Source organism: Haliotis rubra, unplaced genomic scaffold, assembly GCF_003918875.1.
Source record: "Haliotis rubra isolate DU_JTF1 unplaced genomic scaffold, ASM391887v1 Scf897, whole genome shotgun sequence".
In the NCBI taxonomy this organism is placed as follows: domain Eukaryota; kingdom Metazoa; phylum Mollusca; class Gastropoda; order Lepetellida; family Haliotidae; genus Haliotis; species Haliotis rubra.
The window spans coordinates 306,574-332,500 of NW_025767631.1; the positions used below are offsets into that span (position 1 = coordinate 306,574).

The 25,927-nt window shown below is 39.7% G+C and overlaps 3 protein-coding genes across 3 annotated transcripts; 1 reads left to right on the forward strand and 2 right to left on the reverse strand.

Annotated features, from left to right (window-relative positions):
- Nucleotides 1–221: 221 nt before the first annotated feature.
- On the reverse strand, nucleotides 222–9,143 carry LOC124263741 (charged multivesicular body protein 2b-like). Its single transcript, XM_046698447.1, has 8 exons — nucleotides 8,972–9,143; nucleotides 6,021–6,112; nucleotides 5,261–5,302; nucleotides 4,672–4,773; nucleotides 3,869–3,919; nucleotides 3,522–3,624; nucleotides 2,930–3,036; nucleotides 222–2,095 (listed from the first exon to the last, which is right to left on the reverse strand). The coding sequence occupies exons 1-8, from the start codon at nucleotides 9,003–9,005 to the stop codon at nucleotides 1,988–1,990; spliced, it is 639 nt and encodes a 212-aa protein (XP_046554403.1). The 5' UTR covers nucleotides 9,006–9,143; the 3' UTR covers nucleotides 222–1,987.
- A 3,130-nt stretch (nucleotides 9,144–12,273) lies between these two features.
- LOC124263743 (ras-like GTP-binding protein rhoA) lies at nucleotides 12,274–14,819 on the reverse strand. Its single transcript, XM_046698448.1, has 3 exons — nucleotides 14,642–14,819; nucleotides 13,868–14,043; nucleotides 12,274–13,645 (listed from the first exon to the last, which is right to left on the reverse strand). The coding sequence occupies exons 1-3, from the start codon at nucleotides 14,664–14,666 to the stop codon at nucleotides 13,193–13,195; spliced, it is 654 nt and encodes a 217-aa protein (XP_046554404.1). The 5' UTR covers nucleotides 14,667–14,819; the 3' UTR covers nucleotides 12,274–13,192.
- A 7,797-nt stretch (nucleotides 14,820–22,616) lies between these two features.
- LOC124263732 (rho-related GTP-binding protein RhoA-B-like) lies at nucleotides 22,617–25,106 on the forward strand. The gene is made up of 3 exons (XM_046698395.1): nucleotides 22,617–22,775; nucleotides 23,525–23,697; nucleotides 24,073–25,106. Exons 1-3 carry the CDS (start codon nucleotides 22,751–22,753, stop codon nucleotides 24,502–24,504), a joined length of 630 nt encoding a protein of 209 aa, XP_046554351.1. The 5' UTR covers nucleotides 22,617–22,750; the 3' UTR covers nucleotides 24,505–25,106.
- Nucleotides 25,107–25,927: the final 821 nt, after the last annotated feature.

Genomic DNA, 25,927 nt, shown 5'->3' on the forward strand with positions numbered 1-25,927 from the left:
ATCAGTTTGCATATTTTGAACTTAAAAAACAGAAGGGAATATCAGTTCAACCAATAACTTTAACACATTTGAATGATTTGTTTTCAAATTTTGGGGATCACCTTCCATATTTTTTGGAGAGGGGCAGTGCAAAGTTATATTTTGATATTTGTAATTTCAAGAAGTGTCAGATTCTATATCTCTGACTCTCATGGTTCTCTCTGACACAGCAACAGACAAAATAAAATTGAAAGTTATTTATTTTCTTGTAATAGGTAAGAGGCAAAATGTACACATTTACACATATATACACACATAAATATTGCATCGAACTGTTGATTAAATAATCTATCAATTCTGCTCAAGTAAACAACTGTTTATTCGTGTGTTTATTTAACCCCCTGGCATACATTATTTAACAACTGTTGATCTACACACAGTGTAGGTAAATACAGTAACAATATCCTCTAGATGTCATATCAACCTCATGCATAGGGCAGGAATTATATGTGACAGACAATAAATATCTCATTCCTAACATCATCAAACAACTAAAACATTTACTGGAATTGTTCCAAGCTGATAAAACAGTGGCTTTGAGAGCCTGATTTAACTGTACCCCTCGATGTATATACCAGTGTGTGTTTTGTATTAATGGATGAACTACTGATCCCAGCCGCTGAGTATCCGAAGGCAGCATATGTTCAGGAGATTGAGATAGAGCCTTAGTCAATGGTTTCAGAGTTTCACCTGACTAAGATTTAGACACGGGGAAGAAAACTATAGCACAGGGTGTACAATACATACCAAGGGAGGTAATTAATGGGAATAATAACAATGCAATACTGATGTCATCAGCAGAGATCTTCCAGTACTAGAGTGACTAGGCATGTCTGACTTCCAGCAAGCTGACCAATAAAACGAACTATAAACATGGAATTTGTCTCTTAAACCTGTCAGCTCCCATCAAACATATTTGAGAAACCCAATTTTAGAACTAAAGCTAAACCAACTACCTACAAAGATAAACAATATGATGATGATGATAAACAATTTAATCTGATAAATAATCAGTGGAGTAGGCGGGTTTGCACTGACAATGGATTCAGTCACTTCATGACGAGTCTGACACAAGTTCCTGCTGCGTCCCGTTCAAGTACATCTGAGGTGTGCAGAACTTCACAATACACCTGCCATACTGTGTTACTATACAAACAGTAAGTGCCATATACAGCCTTGTGACACATAAGGAACTCCCTCACAATACCTGTGCTATACAGTAAGTACCATGCACAACCTCGTGATAGCGATTCATGAAGAACTGTTTCACAATACGGCCAATATATGCAATAGTACACAGATATCATAATGCCTTTGAATCATTCAACTGAACAGTTAACGCTGATATATTGAACAACAAACATAAAATATAAATCACAGGCTTTTGTCAACACCACATCATCTTTCATGTACATGAAAATCACCATGATCAACACAATGTTCTGATGAAATGATACAGTGATGAGGACCATGGAGGCTGATGGATGACGAGTAACCATGGTAACAGAGGCATCCATGCCAGGAGTCAACACAGGAGACGTGGGATGCACCAAGTTGTAACTATCCTCGGAAGTGGGGACAGGTCTTGACAGTATAAAAATGTTCATTTGGAATAAACTTGTGTTTCGTACAGATGTAAATGACCATAGGTTGTGACGCCATCCACTCGGATGTGTCTTGCTGTGCAGCGGCTGCCAGGTTTCACTTAATGTTATCCTGTCTTAACTCCCAAACCCAAATAATTTAAATAATACACAATGTTCAGGCAGTTATCAATTTAACTTTCATCCATGTGAAGATTTCATAACAAAATACATCAGGATAATGCTGTCTTCCCTGCTTCTTGTGCTGACCTCTGTGATGAAAAGAAGGAAACAGAGTTGTCTCCCCTAGTACCTCTGCTTGCAGTGAGGACACAAGACACTGTGCATGATACAATTAAGTCCAACTACAAGTCCCTGAGAGCTGCCAGCTGCTTCTCGATCTCATCATCGGCTGCATTTCTCTTCGAAGACTCTCCTAGTGCTCCACCATGTGCTGAGGGGGCATTCACCATCTGGAACACGCACATTATATGTGTCACTCCACCCCTCACTCATCTCTGGCTACAGTTTTGTCAGTTCGACAGCTAACACTGCACTCGACAATACTCCAGCTATATGGACCATGGGGGATAACTGGATACCATGGGGATATTCCTGTAAGTACTGGTAACCATGACGATATACCTGTAAGTACTGGTGACCATGGGGATATTCCTGTAAGTACTGGTAACCATGACGATATACCTATAAGTACTGGTGACCATGGGGATATACCTGTAAGTACTGGTGACCATGACGATATACCTGTAAGTACTGGTGACCATGACGATATACCTGTAAGTACTGGTGACCATGGGGATATACCTGTAAGTACTGGTGACCATGACGATATACCTGTAAGTACTGGTGACCATGACGATATACCTGTAAGTACTGGTGACCATGACGATATACCTGTAAGTACTGGTGACCATGGGGATATTCATGTAAGTACTGCTGACCCTTGGTAATATATTTTAGGGTTCCCACACTATACTTTTTTTAGAAAGTCACATGGCAATTCAGTTAAGAAAATCTGACATGGACTGCACATATCAGATACACTTGGAGTATACTTGACTGGAATGGTCAGACACAGTACTTGCTGGTATCAGCACAAATTCTGCCGATCTGAGTCAGCTCTATGAAGTGTGGTGTGCTGGGAGTATATATGTCTCGGAAAGATGGCATGGCTCACCATACGTTACGTCGACTGTATATATGTTTATATACCTGTTCATATTCTAAGAAAGTTATCAGGAGACGTAGTTCAATGTTGACACTAGAAAGATGGAGAAAACCCTCACCTTGCCGGAGATCTCAATGCCAATCTCATCGAGCACCTGGTTAACGATGGCGTCACCCTCCTCCTCGTCACCTGACTCGTCAAGGATGTCGTCCAGAGTATCACTGACTGCAACACACAGAAACAATAGCTGTGTAATTCCCGGATACAACCCCAGCAACAACTGAACATTGTCTACAACAGTAAATATTTCCACTCATAACGGAAACACCCTAGTTTGTTTGTATACATGACAGTTCTGAGTTTACACTGATACTAATGTGAACCTTTTTCGGAATATCATGGCAAGTCTGCAAAATGTTGACTTGAGTTTCGATTAATGCCACCCAGAACTGTCTCGGCTACATCACCACATGTCCACTATGTGCGGCAGACAGGGCTGGTTTAAATGTGGCCTTCACCCTTGTGTATGACCTTGACAAAGGTTACAATCATTAGACACCTGGGATCTACAAACACAACAATCTGAACCATGGCAAGTTGCCTATTCAGGAAAGTGTCCATCAATTTTTTGCTGATCTCTTTCTTCTGAGACAAATGAAGCCATCTTGTTTCAAACTGCCGCCCACAGCAGCAGAAAATACTGAACTCACTCATTTCTTCTGACATCTCCATCTTGGTCGACTCCTTCTCAAACTCCTGCATCACCTTCATGGTCTTCTGCGGATCCATCACCTTGTTCATCTGCGTCATCGTCTACAACATCACATAACCTCGGTAACAACTCAACACCAAACACTGCTTCTCCAGAATATTCTTTGCCATATTCAGTTGGAAACATGTTTTGATACATGTCAAAGTAAAATATTGTTTGAAAATACCATAGATTACCATAAATCTGTATAAAGTAGAGGAATATGACAGACTTACTGTGACGATCAACTTAAAACCGGCCAGTGTTTGAGATTTTCACTGGAAGTGGGAATCAGCTACGACTTACCTTAGTGGTTGTGCCCATGGCAGTGGCCATTTTCATGTTCGAGTTCATCAACTGTAATAAAACAGAGACATATCACTTTCATGTTTCTCTGATGTCCTTATGTCTTAGTTCCTCCTGCAGGAACCTCATCTCGGAGTACACTGAAGCAGTGGATCAGTAAAGGGAGATAACATATCGAGTATTTACATCATTGCAGCTGAACCATCTCAAATATGTGTAACTGAACAGATGAGTCCCAGTGCAAGCAGTCGCTGACAGTATGTCACAGCTAACTTCCTACACTTCACTACAACAACAGATGAGTCACAGTGCAAGCAGTCGCTGACAGTATGTCACAGCTAACATCCTACACTTCACTACAACAACAGATGAGTCCCAGTGCAAGCAGTCGCTGACAGTATGTCACAGCTAACATCCTACACTTCACTACAACAACAGATGAGTCCCAGTGCAAGCAGTCGCTGACAGTATGTCACAGCTAACTTCCTACACTTCACTACAACAACAGATGAGTCACAGTGCAAGCAGTCGCTGACAGTATGTCACAGCTAACATCCTACACTTCACTACAACAACAGATGAGTCACAGTGCAAGCAGTCGCTGACAGTATGTCACAGCTAACATCCTACACTTCACTACAACAACAGATGAGTCACTCATCAGTGCAAGCAGTCGCTGACAGTATGTCACAGCTAACATCCTACACTTCACTACAACAACAGCTGTGCTTTACAACCTATTCCACAGCAATGACTGTGACCACTGGACACTGAAACTCAACTCAAGAGATATGGATACAAACCTTTTGTTGGTTGCCTATAGACTGAATTTTGGAACCCATGGAATAGGATTTTGTTTTCTGTTTGCGTAATTGTACCAGTTGCTTTGCCAGGATAGTTGCAGCCTGTGGAAGAAAGTCATGAACATTACAAACTGTCTGAATGGACATATGGTGACAGTCTTTCATGTGGCACTGATCATACATATGATAGTCATGTGATAAAAATATGTTTGTTACTGTTCAAAAAGACATATTTTGTGTTTACAAATACTGAAAACTGTTGATTTCCAAAACCGATGACAGAAATACCATTTGTTTGTATACTACTGCATAAGTTTATATAGGACATAGTATACATTTTTAGTTTTCAAGTAATAAAAATCAGAACATTATCAAATACTTGTCACTTGTTGTGTAAAAGTCCCCAACATGAGCTGGTTCTTGCATAATGTTCCACTGTATTGAGTTTAGTGAGTATAACATGTCTTCCTCTGCTTCGCTCAGACTCCCGATATACTCAGTTGACACAAGCATCCAATGTCATGTTTCACTAACTGTATGTTCAACACTTGTAAAACAAAATGAATCTACTTGAACATGTTCAAGTTACCTGCTTATTGCCTTGTTTTGCAGCTTTTTTTATTTCCAGTTCCTGAAACACAAAACATCAGGTCTGTATCAGCATACATAGAAAGTCTGGACAGACTCCAACAGTATGAAACATGTATGGTATGAAACATGTCGCAAGGAGACAGGAGTACATGGGGTGTTAGCACTACAGCAGTTCTGTATGAAGGTATGGGAGTCGCCGTTTTTATCACAGTTTTAGTACTCTGCAACAACCCCGGGCATGATTTGACAGGAACAAGTTAAATCTCACAGAATCTTAATTCAACCTTTGCATTCTGTAATCCTGTCTGCAACACCAGGAACTGGCACAGAACTAGAGTCTAGTAAAATTCTGTTGAGTCTAGTAAGCTGGAGCCATATTTGGACTGGGTAGACTGCTATTTGGTGAGTACTCTCACCATCAGTCTCAAGAGTGTATCAGTCACACAGACCGACCGATTATGTGCTAGAAAATATATTTCAGATGTAACACTTCCTTTATGTTTGATAGAAAGGAATCCCTCCTAAGTACTGTGAATTTACCATACTAAATAAGAACATGGCCATGTACATTATGTACCTATGTACATTATGTACACATACACACGGACACCAAACTTTCATGCTACATGTAAAGTACATTACAAATAAACTGAACAACTTGTTTGCAAACTATACAAGCAAAGAAGAGTGAAACTGTGCATGAAAATCAGAAGATTAATAATGTTAATTCATAATTGTGGCCTAATCTATATAATTACCAGTTTCTTCTCCTCTCTCTCCAGTGCACCCCTGTCTCTGGCAATGTCTCTCTGTTGTTTCTTCAACACCCGATCATTCTGACGAATTTGCTCTGATGATATTGATAAAGACATAATAATAATCATATTTTTATTTATAAAATCATCACATACAATATACACCATATTAGCACTTAAATATCTTCAAAATGTTATATTATATACAATATGTTAAATAAATCTTAATGGGCTTAATGCTATATTATTAGGGGTGAAACTGTATGGTCTTACCACAGTACGGGACGTATTGTGGTACAATGCCTTCGGTTTGGTCCGTTTCAGTTCGGCACATGACAACAATGCAGGAAATTGACAAGAGCCAAACCTTACATTGCTTAATAACATGGGGAAAAAATAACCATAATCTTTGTTACTTTGAATGAACAAAACTGTCATTTAAATGGCTAACACCGAATTTTTGGATTGCATTACAGTACACCGAGCCAAAGGCCAAATATTGCGGTTCTACTAATACCGCGTTATACTGTTTCACCCCTATATATTATACATAATATTATAGATATTATTAAGTGTTATATAATAAATATTATCATATATATGTTATATGTATGTCTACGCAAACTATGTGCGCAACTTGACTCAAGTTTTTAGTACTTCGTTATCTTAGTGCAGCTTACTTTTTTAGCCCTTGGATATCTGTTACTATCTCCTTTAGGGTTAGTTTAAGAAATGTGATATGGGTTACCACACTCATTCGCTCAACTCCCAGAATTCTGTAGCTCCGTTCTTTTCAAACACATATATACTTTATATTTGTGATAACTTAACTTTCATTTTCAAAATCGTCGGTTAGTTTTACTAACAAGTCGTCCCAAATATTCCGATTTTAATTGTTATTTTTTTATTTTGATGCTCTCCCATCTTTTCGAATTTTATAGTTCACGCTTCCCTATAATAGGAAGTGCGGCACTAAAGCATGGTTGGTAGGTATCCGGTATTTTGTAGGTGTACCAAACATTCCTATCAACATCACTGCTGGTGACACCAGAAACAGGTTTCTCACACTACATCCCTTAAAGGTCACATGCAACGTAAAACACAACTTTGCAGACTTTGATACCTTTCGGTATCGACTTACAGTAACAACTGATCAAAAATGCAAATTCAACTTATGGGGTTGAAAAATAGGTTCGCGGTGAATAGGTTCGAACCGTGCAGCTTGAAGCGGGGATTCCCCGATTATAAGGTCGTGAGCAGGAGTAGTCTAATCTTGGTTGTGTACACAAACAACAATAGCAAATAATCTACTCACATAAAAGAACCATGTTAAGGATCTAGATCTCCTCAGCTATGTGTCAACCAGTAAAGCGTTCGACATTTCAAGACGGAAACCCTTCGCTGGCGGTGAGTACTCAGAGTAGGCTTTGATATGAGCTATTTTTCTAATGTTTTGACTTTTGTTGATATTTCACAGGTGCGAGCTTTTTATAAGTTATGACAGTAGATTACCGATTTAACTGTGTATATGATTTAATTTTACTATTTCACCACACGTTCTTACGGAGTCACTTCCTCAGTTCGATACTTAAAAGCAACGTCATTATTTAACATTGTCAGAATTTCTAACTGTGATATAGATGTGTCTTTGTCACAGACAAAACTCAATGTCTGATTTATTGACACCTGTGTGTCTGCCTGCTAATGACAATATGCAATACACAACTTCGATCAGTGACCTCATGCAATTTGAACTTAACATCTATGAGGCTATACACCATAAACAAAACGCATTGATTTACGGCCCGAGTTATGTGTCTGTCACATTATGTAATTACACAGACAGGCAGGTGTGATACTTGTACACATGACATGTTATGATGTCTGTTGATTGCCAAATGTTATGCACAAAAAATGAGCATGTATTTACAAAACCCAACATCTCTATACACACACAAAAAGGCCTAAGCATATCGGCAAATGAACCAGCCAATGAAATGCTTCATGACACTTAAGTGCATGCCCACCCGCTCTGATTGGGTTCGGTATCCCAGGTGCTTTGTTTCGAGGCAAGTAAACCTAAGTACAAAATATCGCACTTTCGATTTGCGATTGTACGCTTATAATTTTGTTTGTTTTTTCATAATCAGTAATGTATAATATATGTCATGAATAAGTGATAATTGTGTTTTAATTATGTTTTTTTTTTGTTGTATGTGACCTTTAACAAGAACGTTTTAACATCAAAACAAGACATAAACATGTTTGGGGAAGATTTAAGCCTGTAACCCCGCTTTTTTTATAAGTAATAGTGAGTTAGTATCCGCTCTGATACATACTAACACTAACCTAACCCTTTATAATTTTTTATTTTCACAAAAACATCAATTTACACTTTGACATTTTAAGCGAGGGTTACGGGCGGAACTCGTACACATGTTTTTTCATGAGCCTGTAAGACTGTGTTTTGTTCTGACGCAATTGTACCATCGTGTTTATCAATATCCTCCTGATCATATCCATTCAGTCATATGCTGACTGATATAATGTTCATGCAGTAAAGACGTTTCACGTTAGGTTGTTTATCTTGAATTAACAAATGAACATGCTAAACGTTCACATTTTCAAACCGTCAGTAATCATGACATCAGCGTGACAACGACATACGACTGTTTGTATTAAAATTTCGCAATATATGAATCCTAGGCATAAAATGTCAAACGTAGGTATTCTGTAGGATTCCATAACCTTGGAATTTATGATACGATTTATGGTGATATACCCAGTAGCAACGAAATGGAACAAGCGGATGAACGTAATGATACTTAGAGTTTACCACTAAGAGTCATTCAGAATTAGAACATTAGGTTGTTTTCAGGATAACGGCCACAATACCTTGTCATTCACTAAAATTTGAAAAGACTGAAAAACGTCTGATCAAGTAGGTAACTTACGTTCCACGGTAGGCTTTTTCTTAAAGAAATCCATGGCGACTCTGAGTGTATGGGTTGTTCTCGATAACTATCACAATTACTAATTCGCAACACCTGTTAGTCAACTAAACTGAGCTACCAAACTTCATGTGATTGTGACGACAATAACCCGGAAGTGTCCCAATAACGTTAGACAGCGCCACCTCTAGGGGGAGTAACTCCTTCTCTCTCTCCTGTGTCAGTATTGGGAAGAAGACTGCAGGTATATGACAAGACGCTTGGTGTTAACTATTTTCTTTCTTATATTTCATTTGTTAATACACTATTATGTTTTAAACTAACAAAAAAGTTTTAATGACCGAAGTGTCTAACTTTGTGGTTGGTTGTTGTAATACGCCACACTCAGCAATATTATCCGATATATAACAACCGCATCAGATTTTATATCCCTGTTTTTAACCTGACTTGCTTGACAACGATACAAAAATATGTAAGGAAACGTCGCATCACCCGAATATAGCTTTTTTTCATCCATAAAGTCTGTCCATATCTGATTCACCAAATTCTAAATATGCCACACAAATAAAATATTCCTGCTATATTGGATACGATGACATGTGTCAACCAAGTCAGCGAGCCTAGCCAACTTTGTGACAGTAACACCTGATTCAAGTCATTCTTATGTTCTCTGTTGTTTATCCTCTGTTGTTTATCCTCTGTTGTTTATCTTCTGTTGTTTATCCCTGTTCTTCTCTGCTGCTTTTGCTTGCAGTGTAATCTGTGTTATGGATTCAAAATCTGCAAAATTTGACAACAAATGATCTTGCTGTATATGTTTCTTGTTTCCTGAATACATAAGAAAACAGAAACGATAAATTAATTGTTTTGTTTAAAAACAGGTCTTTGTTTTGGTTTTATCTTCTGATGTAGATATTAACAAATCTAGATTTTTAATTTGGAGCCGGAAGTGACGCAGGTATCAGGTGTTGACCACTGTACATAGTACTTCAGTGAAACCACTGAGCATGGGTTATTGTGCCCAATCAGGGACAATCACTGTTTGGGCAATGATTTTAAAAATAAAAATCTAGACTTTTGCAATCGTGTATTGCTTTTTATATGTTATGAATAAAATATGTTCCAAATTTGAACGAAATCGGTGAAGAAATGAATATTTTAGAAAATTATACCGTTACACTCGTTACATAAAATACACAGTGTATACACTCGTTACATAAAATACACAGTGTATACACTCGTTACATAAAATACACAGTGTATACTAGACCAACAGCTAGTCTCTGAAATGAACATATTTTACAGAAAATAAAAGTTTTAAATTAAAATTGTAAATACAATAAAAGGAGCCCAGGGACTTTCTTCGTTTTCAGAAGCTGTGGAAATCTAGACCTGCCACATTTTCTAGACTTGCGTGGGCTTTCTTGGATATATTTGCTTCAGGGTCTGTACGACAGACTAAGTGTATACACGATTGCAAAAGTCTGGATTTTTAAATTTAAAATTATTGTCCGAACAGTGATTCGAACCCCTGTGATTCGAACCCACGGTCAAAGTTCCTGGTGAACCAAAGGGGCTCAACTTGACTCAGCGACTTGCGTGACTCTCTTTCCCATACTGGAAAATGTTTTTTTAGATACTGTATATCGAGTGCAAAACCACGCCGTGATAACGTCTTGAATACTGATTAAAGTGGCGTAAAATCTTACCAACTCGCCATTACTTGTTTTTACAAAGGTCAGTTTGTAATTATTCTATAATTACTATTCAGGTCAGTACGTTATTACACAAGTGTGATTACATAAGTCAGTCTAGCAGATTTAGGTTCCATATTTATATTGACAATTGAAGTATTTTCAATTTGCGTATTTACAACCTCTAGAGACTAGTAAGGAACACACAGCCATGAAGCATGATCCCCTTGTCTTTCATGCAGACCTTAATCAAATTTTTCCAATACAATCCAAATGTATTTTGCGAAAATGTATTTTATATCACTAATACCTTATAAAGTTGTATGTATTTTAATGTTTGTCTAGTCTCTCCTAACTCCAAAAGGAGTGGTTTGTGTACATCTTATAATGTTATATATGCTATGTGAATGTATGTCTTGTATTATATTTTAATGTATATACAAAGTGAGACTTGAATAAACAATCTGCCTGTCTGTCATCCATGCATGCTAGTCCGGTATATGGCCTCTGATTAACGTGACTTATAGTTTGTCAAGCGATTATTCTGGTGATCATTCTTCAGCGCACACACTCACACATACGCACGCGTGCAAAGTCACGTTATGGAATGAACGTACATAGAACTTAACCTATTTTACACATTCTGACAGTAAAGCATCACAAGCAGTTTGCATCTTAATAAAACAACATTCCTGTGAATTGTGAAGGCGCCCACAGTAGACAAAGGGAGGTAACTGTGCCTAGTATCTTAGAATACTGAATGTTGCCCTTAACGCCGCCCTTGATTGGCTGGTATGTTAAGTTCTTATGGATACCAAGTAGCTGCAGTTAATAAAGATTTTGTGTGTTTATTTTGTATCCATGTACAAGATGGCTGCCACTGATTCCAGGCTGTATATTTCTGACGTCTCTAAACTGGTTCAGCTATGGTGGAATGGTCAGCGAATCATAGCTTAATATAATATAGACTACTTTCCCATCAGACCTGTTGGGCATATTTATATAGATACTGAGCATATCAATATTATATTCCAATAACATTTTACGTGTTTCTGGTATCAGAGAAGTCAATCATTAAAGATGATTGTCAGATTAGGAGGTTGTAAATGATGTTGTTCTATATTGTAGGAGCATTTGTGTGTAACATATTTTATTCATGTTTCATAAGTGGAAAGAAATACCAGTTAGACCTCTAACATTACTGCGTTGATGTCCCCAAAATATTATTACATTACATTACATTACATTACATTACAATGTCGGGCTTTCCTGCGACACTAACTTGGCCCGCAGTAAATATATCTAAATAAATGTTCTAAGTGGCTATAAACCACCTCACCTCACCTCACCTCACCTCACCATACCCTGAATCTCTGACTGACAGAGGTGATGCTACACAATCAATGTGTTACCAGTATCATGAACCCATGCCTACGAGACTCAATGCTTTCTAGGGATCTCATCCAAACCAGAGCCTGTACTCCGATATGTCTCTTCACGGCTACGATAGCTGTCTTCCTGAAGGTATCATGTCGAGGAAAACGATCTGATTTAACGACATTAGCAAGGACAGTTCGTCAGTAACCGTAAGAAGAAATGCAGAAAGCACACTTTAATTAATAATTTATTAAGTCAACAATCCATAAATGCCATTGCACAGGTGGCGGTAAACAATATCACAGATACTTCACAACACATAAACAACATGGATGAAATACCTCCCCTCTCAACAGCCCCGGGGTGGGGGGCCAGGGTAACATGACGTCACAGTCTTTCACGGAAAACATGAAAGGTGTTTTAATTATTCTTAAATAGATCTATACTATGACTTACATACTGTATATATGTAACTTCGCATCACTATTGTCACTGGACGCGTTAATGATATTCTGGTTATTACTAAATATTGCCATTTCGAATATGTTAAAAGAATGTGGCTTACAGAATTTATGTACAATTTGTTTACAAGTACAATCAAACCTGGGCTTCGACCTGAGAAGTATTAGGCCACCTGATACCAGTGTACATAATGAAAAATACAAATACTGTGTAGCAATATCAATCGGAAGTGGCCCCTTTCACTCGAGTATTAATCCATCTTGTTGGTTGGTTTGGTATCAAACAGATGAGGCCTGTATCACGATGCCATCCATGGTGTACCAACTTCCTTCTTCAGTATCTATAGATACTCGTGAATCAACCGTCCGACTCCCTGGAATGTCCGTATAGCAGGTGTGTGTGGACCATGTCAGGCTTGGAGAACTGGATATCGTTCTGAGTATTTGAACAGATCAGTGAGTGAGTATTGTTTTACGCCACTGTTACCATTATTCCAGGAATGTGACGGTTAGCGATGCAAGAAATGGGCTTCACGAACTGTACTCACGTGGGGAATCAAACCCAGACCTTCGATGTGGCAGATGGACACTATACCCACAAGGCTACATCACGGCTTCGTGATGAAAACTGCACTTATTTTTATTACACAACGTCTGGAAACGTGTTCACTGGAGTCCCTACATCACTTCAGTCATTTAACAGCAAAGAAGGGACATGTCACGGAGCCAGTTTTAGTCCTCTTCTTCTTCTTCTTCTTCATGGCTTCAGCCACAGCTCTGGTGAACACTTCCGTCACACCGTCGTTCAGTTTCGCTGAGCACTCCATGTAGGCCACTGCTCCGATCCTGTAGGCCATCTCCTCACCCTGCTGGACAGTGGTGAACCCGGACTTGGACTTGGGGGAGTCCTTGGAGTCCGTGCTGGGCGTCTCGCCTCTCAGGTCCTGCTTTGTTCCCACAAGGATCACCGGTACGTTGCCGCAGAAGTGTCGGATCTCAGGAGCCCAGTTGTAGGAGACGTTCTCGAGGCTGTCGGAGTTGTTGACGGAGAAGCAGATGAGGACGATGTCGGTGTCGGGGTAGGAGAAGGGACGCAGTCGGTCGTAGTCTTCCTGTCCAGCGGTATCGTACAGCACCAGCTCCACCTTAAAACAACAAGGACGTGTTAGGATAGACCAGCATATATTTAGGTAAACAGTAAATACGCTTTAATGCATGGTAAACTTGGCTAGAACAAATTAATTATCTGTTCATCAAAGGACTCTTTTCTCAACACTTATTGTGGACGAAGACTGTCTTTCGTCATATTGACACACAATGAGATAATTCAGATACAATTGCAGCTGATAAGGAGTTGATCTGCTCACCTCTGAGTTGCAGTGCTGGACTGTTGTGACATCTACCTCGAACACAGTAGGGATGTAGATGTGCTCGTTGAACTCGTCTTTAGCAAAGCGGTAGAGGAGGCATGTCTTGCCGCACTCCCCGTCCCCCACCACCACCAGCTTCTTACGGGGCTGACTCACCACCCCTTCCAAGGACACTGGAAGACGAGACAACAATTGAATGAATGAATGAAAATGAATGAATGAATGAATGAATGAATGAATGAATAAATAAATAAATAAATAAATAAATAAAAAAAAAATAAATAAATAAATAATAATACACTTTCTGTTTAGCGCACCACAATTTCTAACTAACTAAGTAACTAACTAACAACATAGTTAGATAGTATCTTGTATTTTTCATTAAATTCACTGATATTAGGTTGCCTAACTGTTAAAGCGTTTGCTTGTCAGGTCGAAGCCCTGGTTTGACTGTACTTGAAAAACAAATTGTAAATCCATTCTTTGTTAGCCACATTATTTTAACGTATTCGAAATGACTTTTTTTATTATTAACCTGAACGTCATTAACGCCTCCAGTGGCAATTGTGATGCGAAGTTACATATATATTTAAGTCATTATACAGATCTATTTTAGAATAATCAAAACACCTTTCATGTTCCCCGTGAAAAACTGTGACGTCACGTTAAATAAATAAATTAAATAAATAAATAAATACGATAACATTCACGTCCATTATAAAACACTTTCTTGTTTAGCGAGCGCATCACAATTTTTATAATCATTCTTACCTTGTCGTTGCATACAGCAGAACATTTTGAAAGTTTCGTATATATGAGTATCTTGACCAGAGTAAAGTTGAATCGATGTCGTCACTCTGTTGGTTGTTCAGATTGTAGAACCACAGCACACGATCTGCTTACTTATACAAATCGAGTTTAGCTATATTTATCCGAAGCCCTGATTGGCTGCTTTTTAAAGCTTTTCTATTTTTAGCACCGACTAACAGAGGGGAATCCCAAGGTAGGTCTGCACAGCCGACGGTGACTGCGAGTGTATTGTGTTCAGGCTGTTAGTTCGTTGACCCCGGCGTGACGGCGTGTGTTTTGATCTTCATAATCTGTAATGAAGACCATACCTGTATGACGCAGGCAGTCAAATGCCCGAAGCACGTGGTCTCGGTTATATTTAGTATCATACAGACTGTCCGTGGTATGGGCACCGTCTAAAATTGAACTATGATTAATAAGAACACGAGCTTATACAGATACACATGAACAGACCAGCACAATATATGAATGTGAAGGAGTGGCTATCACGTATACAAAAATAGACACTTACTTCATAGTCCATACTTGATGATTTAAGAATATGTCCACTTTGTGAACTTGACGTGGAAAATGAGTATCATTTTCTACTTGTGCGTGAACATTAAAATGAATTAAAATTATATTTTCCATGGTATTTTGGTAATGATCCAAAATTCTTCAAGTTGAAGTGCCTCATGATGACGGACAATTGATACACTAATGCTCAAAGTATGTAAATATATGTTTCATAGCCTTAAATGAAGGCAAACATCATTGAAAGTGTAACTATTGTAGATATCATATATGAATTATGTATTGAAATTTACATGTATATGGGCCAACGGCCTAAAACATGAATAAACATACTTGACACCTTGACTTGGTATTAAAAGTATGGGTACAATGTGTGAAGCCCATTGCTGGTGTCCCCCGCCGTGATGTTGATGGAATATTGCTAAACGCGGCGTAAAACCATACTCACTCACTATCAAAAGTAAGGAAATGATAGTGTAACACCATTCGGCATTTATTGATGACAATTAATGTTCCTCTTCATAGATGCTAACGTATTTCATGAGTAAGTGAGTTCAGTTTTACGCCGCACTCCGCAATAGTCCTGCTATATAGTGGCAGTCTGTAAGTAATCAAGTCTGGACCAGACAATCCAGTGATCAACAGCATGAGCATCGATCTACGCAACTGGGATACAATGACATGTGTCAACCAAGTCAGCGAGCCAGACCACCCGATCCCGTTAGTCGCCTCTTAGGACAAGCATGGGTTACTGAAGATCAATTCTAACCCGGATCTTCACGGGTCTTACGTATTTAATGGTACAGGATATGTGAAGGTGCCCCTGGAGTTAGTAGTTTTCCGGGTATATTTGGGATCTGTTGCTCATCTGTTTGTCTGGGCAAAGACGGGAGGACGAAGTGTGGGCAGAACTGTTTATTAAATACCCAGGTCAACGTATTGTGTCCGAGAAACTATAATGCGATGCTACTTACCTTGAGCAGTGTTTGTTGTGATCTCCGCTGTGTGTTGATGTACTCTCGCTCAAGGTTTAGTACACATAACAATTGAAAATAATTAATGATATAAAAAGACGCCTCCTGTTGCACTGAAATGGAACCACAAAATGCATGCTCAAAGTGATGGAACAAGAAAACACGAAAAAGTTCCAAAACGTAGAGACAGACTGGCGTTAGTTGAAAAAACAAGAACTGTCAGAAAGCCAACTGCATGTGTAAAGTGCAAGCTGCCAAGCATGCTGTGGCGTAGGGGGTTTAATAGGTAAACGTTAACAAAGTAACACTGACGAGTACACTGTCACAGGTGACGTTAAAAGTGTCTTTGCATAAAACATTATGTTCGAGGGTTTTGTTATTTATTGTACAAGAACATTCCAGTTGGCCATGGGTCTTGGCGTTTATACCCAGAAGCCCTGTCTCCTGCTTCATTCCTTTGCCGTGGTTTTCTTCATTTCCTGCCGCTTGGACCGACAAGAGTGACACGTTGTGTGGTTCAGTACGTGTATTATTTCTAGTAATCAACGGTCTCTCTAGTCTGTCAACCCAACTTTTGGGACAACCCTTTTGTCAAATATCTTCCAAATGACACCAACTGACCACATGCCATTAACGTATAGCTTAATGATCACTTTGACATAGTAAGAAAAATCGTTTTAACTTTGTTTTGGTCACTTGGGGAAAAGGTTCATAAGTAACAATCATTAAAATTTCTGTTGGTTTTCGTGTCATGAGACAGGGCGTGGTCGCAGTAAACGTAACAGCTTACGGGTTAGGTCAGAGCGCAATTCACGTGCATGACCCCGTGTCGTTATTACAAGTGACTTGGAAGGACAGAGTTGTTACCCTCAGGATAATTTCCCCATGTTAAGCTATAATTGTTGCAGTCGGTACATAAAGAGTGACATGTTATGTTCAGCTCGTGTATTATTTCCAGCAATCAACAGAGTATCTAATTGTTGCAGTCAGTACATAAAGAGTGACTGCGCACAGACTCGGGAATATGAGGGGTTTGTAATCGTGAAACAACAGGGGAAGTAAATACCTAACAATACAACATAGCGAGGGTTTATTTCTATCTATATTCAAATACGCTATTGCAGTTTATTCTCGAGATACAGAAGTACTGGTAAGAATACTTTGCTCTCTCCTGCCGAGAATTTAGAAACCTCGAAGTATACCTGACGCAATCTCCCTTATACGATAAAACAACACATTCACTACATAATAATCGATTACCCATTTGCCACTGGATGAACAGAGGAATCACTATAGCTGTGTGATACTGGTATTTCAGTGTATACAATGGTATACATTGTTTCAGTATGAAAGACGACCTATAGAAGCTTCACGCCAGCCAGGTTCGAATCAACTGGGACAGTCCAGCCATATTGCTGGAATATTGCTAAACAAAACCAAACATTTCAGTATCGCCATGCCAGGTTCGTCAGTCCAGCAACACATACATATCGACATGCCTGCTGTATACATGTGTCACATCACGAGACCAAATGGCGCAATTGTCTGCCATACATCATGGAACCAAATCGTTTAAATCTGCAAGTCTTATGGTAAAAATCTCCACATCCCTTTTTGTGTAACATATAGCCATTAAAGTAAACCCTTTAATGCAGTTGGAGCAATAAACGTCGCGCGGGGCGGATGTAAGTTTCATTCAGCTGACTGGCGGGCAAATATGGGCGTGGTGCAGAACGACGTCATAACTTTCATACTCCACCGAGGACGCCAAATTCCAGGGACGTGATCCACAGATTGGGTTTTTCGGCTGTCACAACTTCATGCTATTAATTGTGTCTGGTTGTCTGTATAAACGGATTCTGAAAAGAAATATTACCTACAGAGACATATATAAAGTTTAAGGTGATGAACCTTTAGGAATTCTTCAATGAGCATTGTCATCTTGTTTTATGCAGACTGAATTACTGGCTCCAGTTGTTCCATTGTTTACATTGTTTGTGAAGAGGTCAATAGCGTCAATATGGAGGCACTATCACAAATAAATGCCGATTTCCTCATTGAGTTTAGTTTAGTTGAAAACTGAGTGAGTTTAGTTTTACGCCGCACTCAGCAATATTCCAGCTATATGGCGGCGGTTTGTAAATAATCGAGTCTGGACCAGACAATCCAGTGATCAACAGCATGAGTATCGATCTGCGCAATTGGGAACCGGAGACTATGTCAGGCCTACATCTTACTAATCTTACACAGCAACACGACTGTGACATAAAGAACACATCGACACATCTCGGAATTACGGATTACCTGTAACTCGTGAAATATAGTTGACTCGGACATATTTCAAATTTATTGACTATCATATCCAACATGTTGCCATGTACCAGTACTGATCATTATTCCCGATATGTTGCACTATTCGAGTGTCGTTATTCCCGATATGCTGCACTATTCGAGTGTCGTTATTCCCGATATGTTGCACTATTCGAGTGTCATTATTCCTGATATGTTGTACTATTTGAGTGTCGTTATTCCCGATATGTTGCTCTATTCGAGTGTCGTTATTCCTGATATGTTGCACTATTCAAGTGTCGTTATTCCTGATATGTTGCACTATTCGAGTGTCGTTATTCCTGATATGTTGTACTATTTGAGTGTCGTTATTCCGATATGTTGCACTATTTGAGTGTCATTAGTGATATCGTTATTATTTGAGTGTCGTTATGCTGCACTATTGTTGTCGTTATTCCTGATATGTTGCACTATTTGAGTGTCGTTATTCCCGATATGTTGCACTATTCGAGTGTCATTATTCCCGATATGTTGCACTATTAAAGTGTCGTTATTCCTGATATGTTGCACTATTCAAGTGTCATTATTCCCGATATGTTGCACTATTAAAGTGTCATTATTCCCGATATGTTGCACTATTCGAGTGTCGTTATTCCTGATATGTTGCACTATTCGAGTGTCGTTATTCCCGATATGTTGCACTATTCGAGTGTCGTTATTCCTGATATGTTGCACTATTCGAGTGTCGTTATTCCTGATATGTTGCACTATTCAAGTGTCATTATTCCTGATATGTTGCACTATTCGAGTGTCGTTATTCCTGATATGTTGCACTATTCGAGTGATATCGTTATTATTCGATATGTTGCACTATTCGAGTGTCGTTATTCCTGATATGTTGCACTATTCGAGTGTCGTTATTCCTGATATGTTGCACTATTCGAGTGTCGTTATTCCCGATATGTTGCACTATTCGAGTGTCGTTATTCCTGATATGTTGCACTATTCGAGTGTCGTTATTCCTGATATGTTGCACTATTCGAGTGTCGTTATTCCTGATATGTTGCACTATTGAGTGTCGTTATTCCCGATATGTTGCACTATTTGAGTGTCGTTATTCCTGATATGTTGCACTATTGAGTGTCATTATTCCCGATATGTGCACTATTCGTTATTATTCTGATATGTTGCACTATTCGAGTGTCGTTATTCCCGATATGTTGCACTATTCGAGTGTCGTTATTCCTGATATGTTGCACTATTTGAGTGTCGTTATTCCTGATATGTTGCACTATTCGAGTGTCGTTATTCCTGATATGTTGCACTATTCGAGTGTCGTTATTCCTGATATGTTGCACTATTCGAGTGTCGTTATTCCTGATATGTTGCACTATTGAGTGTCGTTATTCCTGATATGTTGCACTATTCGAGTGTCGTTATTCCTGATATGTTGCACTATTCGAGTGTCGTTATTCCTGATATGTTGTATGCGATATGTTGCACTATTCGAGTGTCGTTATTCCCGATATGTTGCACTATTCGAGTGTCATTATTCCTGATATGTTGCACTATTCGAGTGTCATTATTCCTGATATGTTGCACTATTCGAGTGTCGTTATGCCTGATATGTTGCACCAGACTGCCAAGACTTACCAAGCGCAACGAGACAGGGCGATCGGTATGGCCAATGCGTCAGCTAGCACAACGTCAGCTAGCAAGAATCTTCAACTGCAGCCACCATCAGCAAATTGATAAACCGCTGCATGCAAACAGGACAGACCCAAGACCGCACAAATCGGGAAGACCAAGAGTTCAAGAAGTGCAAAATGTCCTCTATTTGATGGAGTACGCGACATGGTATGGGGCGGCATTTGTGGCCTGAGAACAACAAGACTTGTTATCATCCGGGGCAATCTGAATGCCCAGAGATACAGGGATGAAGTGTTGAGACCCTTTGGGGTGCCCTTTATTCGACAACAGGAAAGAGGAGTCACTTTGAAGCATAACAACGCAAGGCCTCACACCGCCAGAATTGTTCGAGAATACCTGCACAACGTTAACGTCAACGTATTGCCTTAGCCAGCGCGTTCTCCAGACATGAACCCCACTGAACATCTCTGGGATCATCTTGATCGTCAGCTGAGACAGCGTGTACCGCCTCCGGCGAACCGACAGGAACTTGCACAGACTCTCTCGGAGTTATGGAACAGGATTCTTGCTGACGTCATCCGCCGACTGACGGCGTCAATGAGGAGACGTGTGTTGGCGTGTATGGATGCCCAGGGTGGTCACACTCGCTATTGATGATGTATGACTCTTTAATGCACTTTTTGAATTAACTCTCATTTGTGTAAGTTTAAATTTTGGCACCTTCTCAGTAAATTGCGCCAAATGCAAGACCAGCAGTACAATGATTTTTCGGTCAAATTATTACAAAATGATTACAGTTTGTAAAATAATTATCATAAATCTCACCTAGGTCTTTGTTGCTATTTTTTGGTCAAGTGAATTCGGAAGGTAGTTTAGTAGAAAACGCCCGATATATATATTATGCTACAACTTGAACAGAAGTATAGTATAACCTAAACGATACACTTTTTAACTATGTAAATAATTGTCGATTTATTAATAGGAACTGCTATTAGATCTCATCGAAACAATCCATCTTAATTCAAGACTGCGTCTGTCAAGATATGTCAGTACAAGATCTGGTAATGAACGCTTTCTCTGGAAACTACCCGCAGAGATGAATGACCAGTTAAGATCTGAGAAGGATGATGGCATTTTTCTTGCGTTTCTGCTTGGTGGATGTCCATGAGAATGAATTATGGAACTAGAAAGAGATGTGTGTGCAGAAGTAATCAATATTGTAAGCCTGCTTAAACATATCACCAATCCATGTACATCATGCGACGCAATTATGTCTGCGGCATATAATCTTCATTCAATTGGAGGAAATAAAGAATATCTATTTGATCTTTCTATCATACGATAGTCAATATGTTTGCTTTTCGTTCTTTTTGCGTTTAAATTGAAGTTTTCCTGGAGGGTCAGTTTATCCATATAATAAATTAGATTGGGGTTTGGATAAACTCCTTTGCTACAGTTTACATGTAGATACTATGAACAGCATGGGATGTTGCGATATTTGTTTCCATGTGTATAATAATCATCAGTTCAGCCTCGCCCTATGACAAAGCATGCATATTAACTAGCCAGGATTTAAAATGTGTAAATCAAACAATTAAGAACAGTCAGGGCTGCATACCTGTTTGAGCAAGTGTTTCATATTAATGCATGTATCCCGTCATAGTAAACCGTTCTCAGTGACACAACAATGATTGATTAACTCTGCTGTTAAGGTTTCAGCCCACACATACATGATAGAAGTATAGAAAAAAACAACCCACAGGATTGTTACGGTTATCTGACCTGGGAATATGTATATTAATACAACTTATGCAGCTTGGCTTTCATCAGTAAACAAATACCTGTCAAACTTACTTTAGACCCTATGGTTTATTAAATAACGCACATTCGTAATTATTGTACGCACAAAAGGCACTGCGAGCAGATCACCAGACCATGGAGACAAAGCGTTGCCATGTCAACACAACTGGGTAGCATCCTCCCACAGTTCTAAAGATTTCCCAAATAATGGGGGGAGTATCCCTCAAAAACACATAATTTTCCCTCTTAATAAAATAAATTGTGCAGATAGAGCCTGAAGGATATATGTATAGGGTTCAGGCAGGGCGGTTCCCTCTTTGCTTATGTTATTCTCTGTGTCTGTCAGCATGCATTAAATCCTGTCGTAAATCTCTTTGCCGACGGCTCCACGTGTCATCATTCAACATGAACAATGCGAAAACAACCACACCCAAGTCCATGGCCGGTCGGTACGAAGTCACTTGTGGAAACGCCTTACGAAGTAGAGTTAGCTCCCTTTGCGTTCGGCGACACTATTCTACAGTAACTCAACATGTGCAACACTAAATGAAACCTAAATATATATACTACATATTCTTAGTATGATTAGTAAACGTGAGATTATTTGCAGTATCTTACTAAACTCGAATGTATGTATTTTAGCTTATATCTATGCTGCGACGCTTTGCGATATAAATAAACATGGCCTCCGATGAACCAATGATATTCCGAGCTATTTTCGGCCGTATGGCGGTAGCATATATACCACGGCGACAGAGCGATGTGGGATTAATGTCCGACGACGACGACCAGGCTGGGACAGCTGTACCGATGTATTACCTACCTTGGATTAGATAGCAGAAATATGTTTCGCTGTGTTAAACCATTAGGTGAGTGGAAGTTTGGTTGCGATCTGAATTTCGACGAGTGAATTATGATCTAATGTTTGCTTGCGACATAGGTAGGGCCACCTACCTGGACAACATAAACCGGCATGGGCGTTACTTGGTTCGGGATTCACTTACACAAGTGAAGAGAAAATATCTTTGATCAAAATATATTTATTGATAATATATATGGCCGTTTAAGGGTAATGGAATGTACCCATTGTACTGCAGACTAACCAAACATACGACAACTGACTTAAGATACAGGCCACAGTACTAATGAATTGATATTCAGATTTATTTTAATATATATTTTACACAGATAATAAGTGCACCTATATTAGCCTCCCCTCTTCACCATTCCGAGTCTGTATTTGGAAATTACCACTAACATCTCATTATGATGATACGTGTCAGTTGTTAGTGATTCTGTTCAGGTAATGCTACAGTGTAAGGGTTTACTGTGTTAGGTTTAAACTCAGATGTCGTCGCACCAGAACCATGACGTGACACATCTCCACCCCTCCAACACCCACCCGACGACAGGGCTTTGGGTAAAGGCCACGCCCTTCACTTCACAGTCGTAAAAGTCGAATGCTTCAGTTGCTATGTGATAAGTGTTATTTGTTAAGTTTGTATATTCTGCACTGAGTTGTTTGTCAAGTAATGGTTTTATTCTAAAACGTTAAACTGTTTACTAAATACGTTTGTATTGTGGAGGTGTAATAGTAACAACTGTGTTTGTATTACAGAGGTTGAGGAGGGTCACCCCGTCATCCGGAAGAAGCTGGTGGTTGTTGGTGATGGGGAGTGTGGCAAGACCTGCCTCCTATATAGATTCAACAAGGGAGTGTTCCACACCAACGGCTACCTCCCCACCGTCTTCGACTCCGACGTCACAGAAGTAATCTATAAAAATAAAACAGTAAGTACTCTGCCCTGACAAATGAGGGTGTTTTTGTTTACCGCCACAGTCGGCAATATAGATATGTAGAGTAATACTGTCAAAATTAACAGACGTTTGCCTAGTTACAGTACCTATTGTATCACAACTTGCTGTGCCGCCGTAGGGGCCGATCTTTTGTCTTAAATCAGAGTTAGAAAAATACTGTCAAAATGAATAGACAGCTTTAATCTGCAGTCGATGTGAACAAATGTTATTCCTAGTGACAAATTCTGATACATCCAGTTTGTTCTCTCGAACATCTTTCGTTTGTTTCCAATAGTTTAAGGTGACGTGTTTACGACAATATTGACAACAATCACTCAGGTTGTCTAACGAACCCACTTTGTTTTCCAGGTTAAACTGTCGCTGTTCGACACGGCCGGGCAAGAAGACTATGATCGTCTGCGCCCCATCTGTTACCCGGATACTGATGTGATTCTCGTCTGCTTCTCCGTGGACAACCCAGACAGTCTCCAGAACGTGGAACACACGTGGGTGCCGGAAGTCCGAGATTTCTGCGGGAATGTACCCATCCTACTTGTAGGCACCAAGTCGGACCTGAGGGAGGACTATGAAAATGCCAATGTTACCTGTATAAAGCAGGGGCCGGTGAAGTATCGAGAAGGAATGGCAATGGCTGCCAGAATAGGAGCTACTGGATACCTGGAGTGCTCTTCTAAGACAAATGAAGGTGTAAGACAAGTATTTGAGAACGCCATTTCGTCGTCAATGACGTCCAAAAAAGGTCGGAAACTGTTTCGAAGATTCCGGAAGAGAGGTAACTGATATTCATGTTGTTTGGATAAAGTTCTTGTTTTGGAAATGGCCAAAGGTGTTTGAGTTTCGGGCGATTCCAAACGCCCTTGTGTCCTGAAGATGAGACGCTGGCGATAATGGTGGTGTCAAAAATGGCAACACGGTGCTTCGTCGGATCGAAACAGAACCGTTTCCTGTCTTGTCAGATACACAGACCGCAGCCAGTCAAGTGTGGAAGAAACAACGCTGAGTGTGACAAATCCATAATATTCTGACGTGCTCACTGACACGCTCTACAGCTCACCGAATATGACAGTGTGTGGAGTTTGATTCGCACGTTTATGATAGACCAAAGGAAGGCATGCTTGGAATCCTTGATGCAACAGACTCCGTGATTGTTAAATGCACTCATTGACTATATGATCTCGTTCACTTATTATTGAAATATGTTTGCATTTGTGCTTCAAGACCTTTTCAACGAAAACAGCAAAAAACAAACGGAATTTGAATTATCCTTGTTTGCGTTGTTGTTGGCTGTAAACGTGTTATACATGTATTCCCGATGGAGGACGTTATATTTATACAACCACACCCGTTTTACACTACACTTTGAATAAATAATTTATTAAACTAGAATTGATTGTCTTTCTCCACACAATACCTATCATCGTGGCAAACACGAGAGGCGACAAAGGCCACCTTTGCCTCGTTCATTTTTTTACTGAGACGAGGTGAAACGGGGTTTGAGGTGGCGTCGCTCTCTGACAGCGACGTGTGTGTATGTGTGTGTGTGTGCGTGCGTGCGTGTGTGTGCGTGTGGCTGCTTGTACTCGTCTAGACTAATGACGCCATCTAGTTCTCGACCACAGGTCACCATACCCCAGTATCTAACAAGGCCACTGAGACACGGCGACAGAGTGATGTGTCCATTATTTGATGCTGAAACAAGCCAGCATTGGCATTACTTAACAACTGACATGTCTCCATGATTCACATAATGTATTCTTGATACCGCCACGATGATGAACTGAACACAGTCCCATGTTGCAAGCGTTCCCTCGTCACGCCAAAAAGACCTGTGGTCGCTTTTCCATGTGGGTACAATATGTGAATATTGGTAAAAGCGGCGTAAAAACATACTCACTCACGTACATCATCATCCCACAATCAATAACTTCTCTATGACCACTAGGCGAGCTCAATCTACATTCTGAGCATATTTGAATTGCACTTTTGAACTTTGTCCATAATACTGATGAAATAATCACGCTTGATGTACACAGTATAGTAGTGTCATTGTTACAGCTGGGTGTGTCTTCTCATACAACGAAGCGCGCTGCAGCATGAATAGCGGTGTTTCAATAGCGGGGGTTCACGCCCAAGATATTGTATAGGCAGTATACAGCTAAAGCAGTGAGGTCTAAACAAGCTAGAGTCGGTGTATTGAGTACAT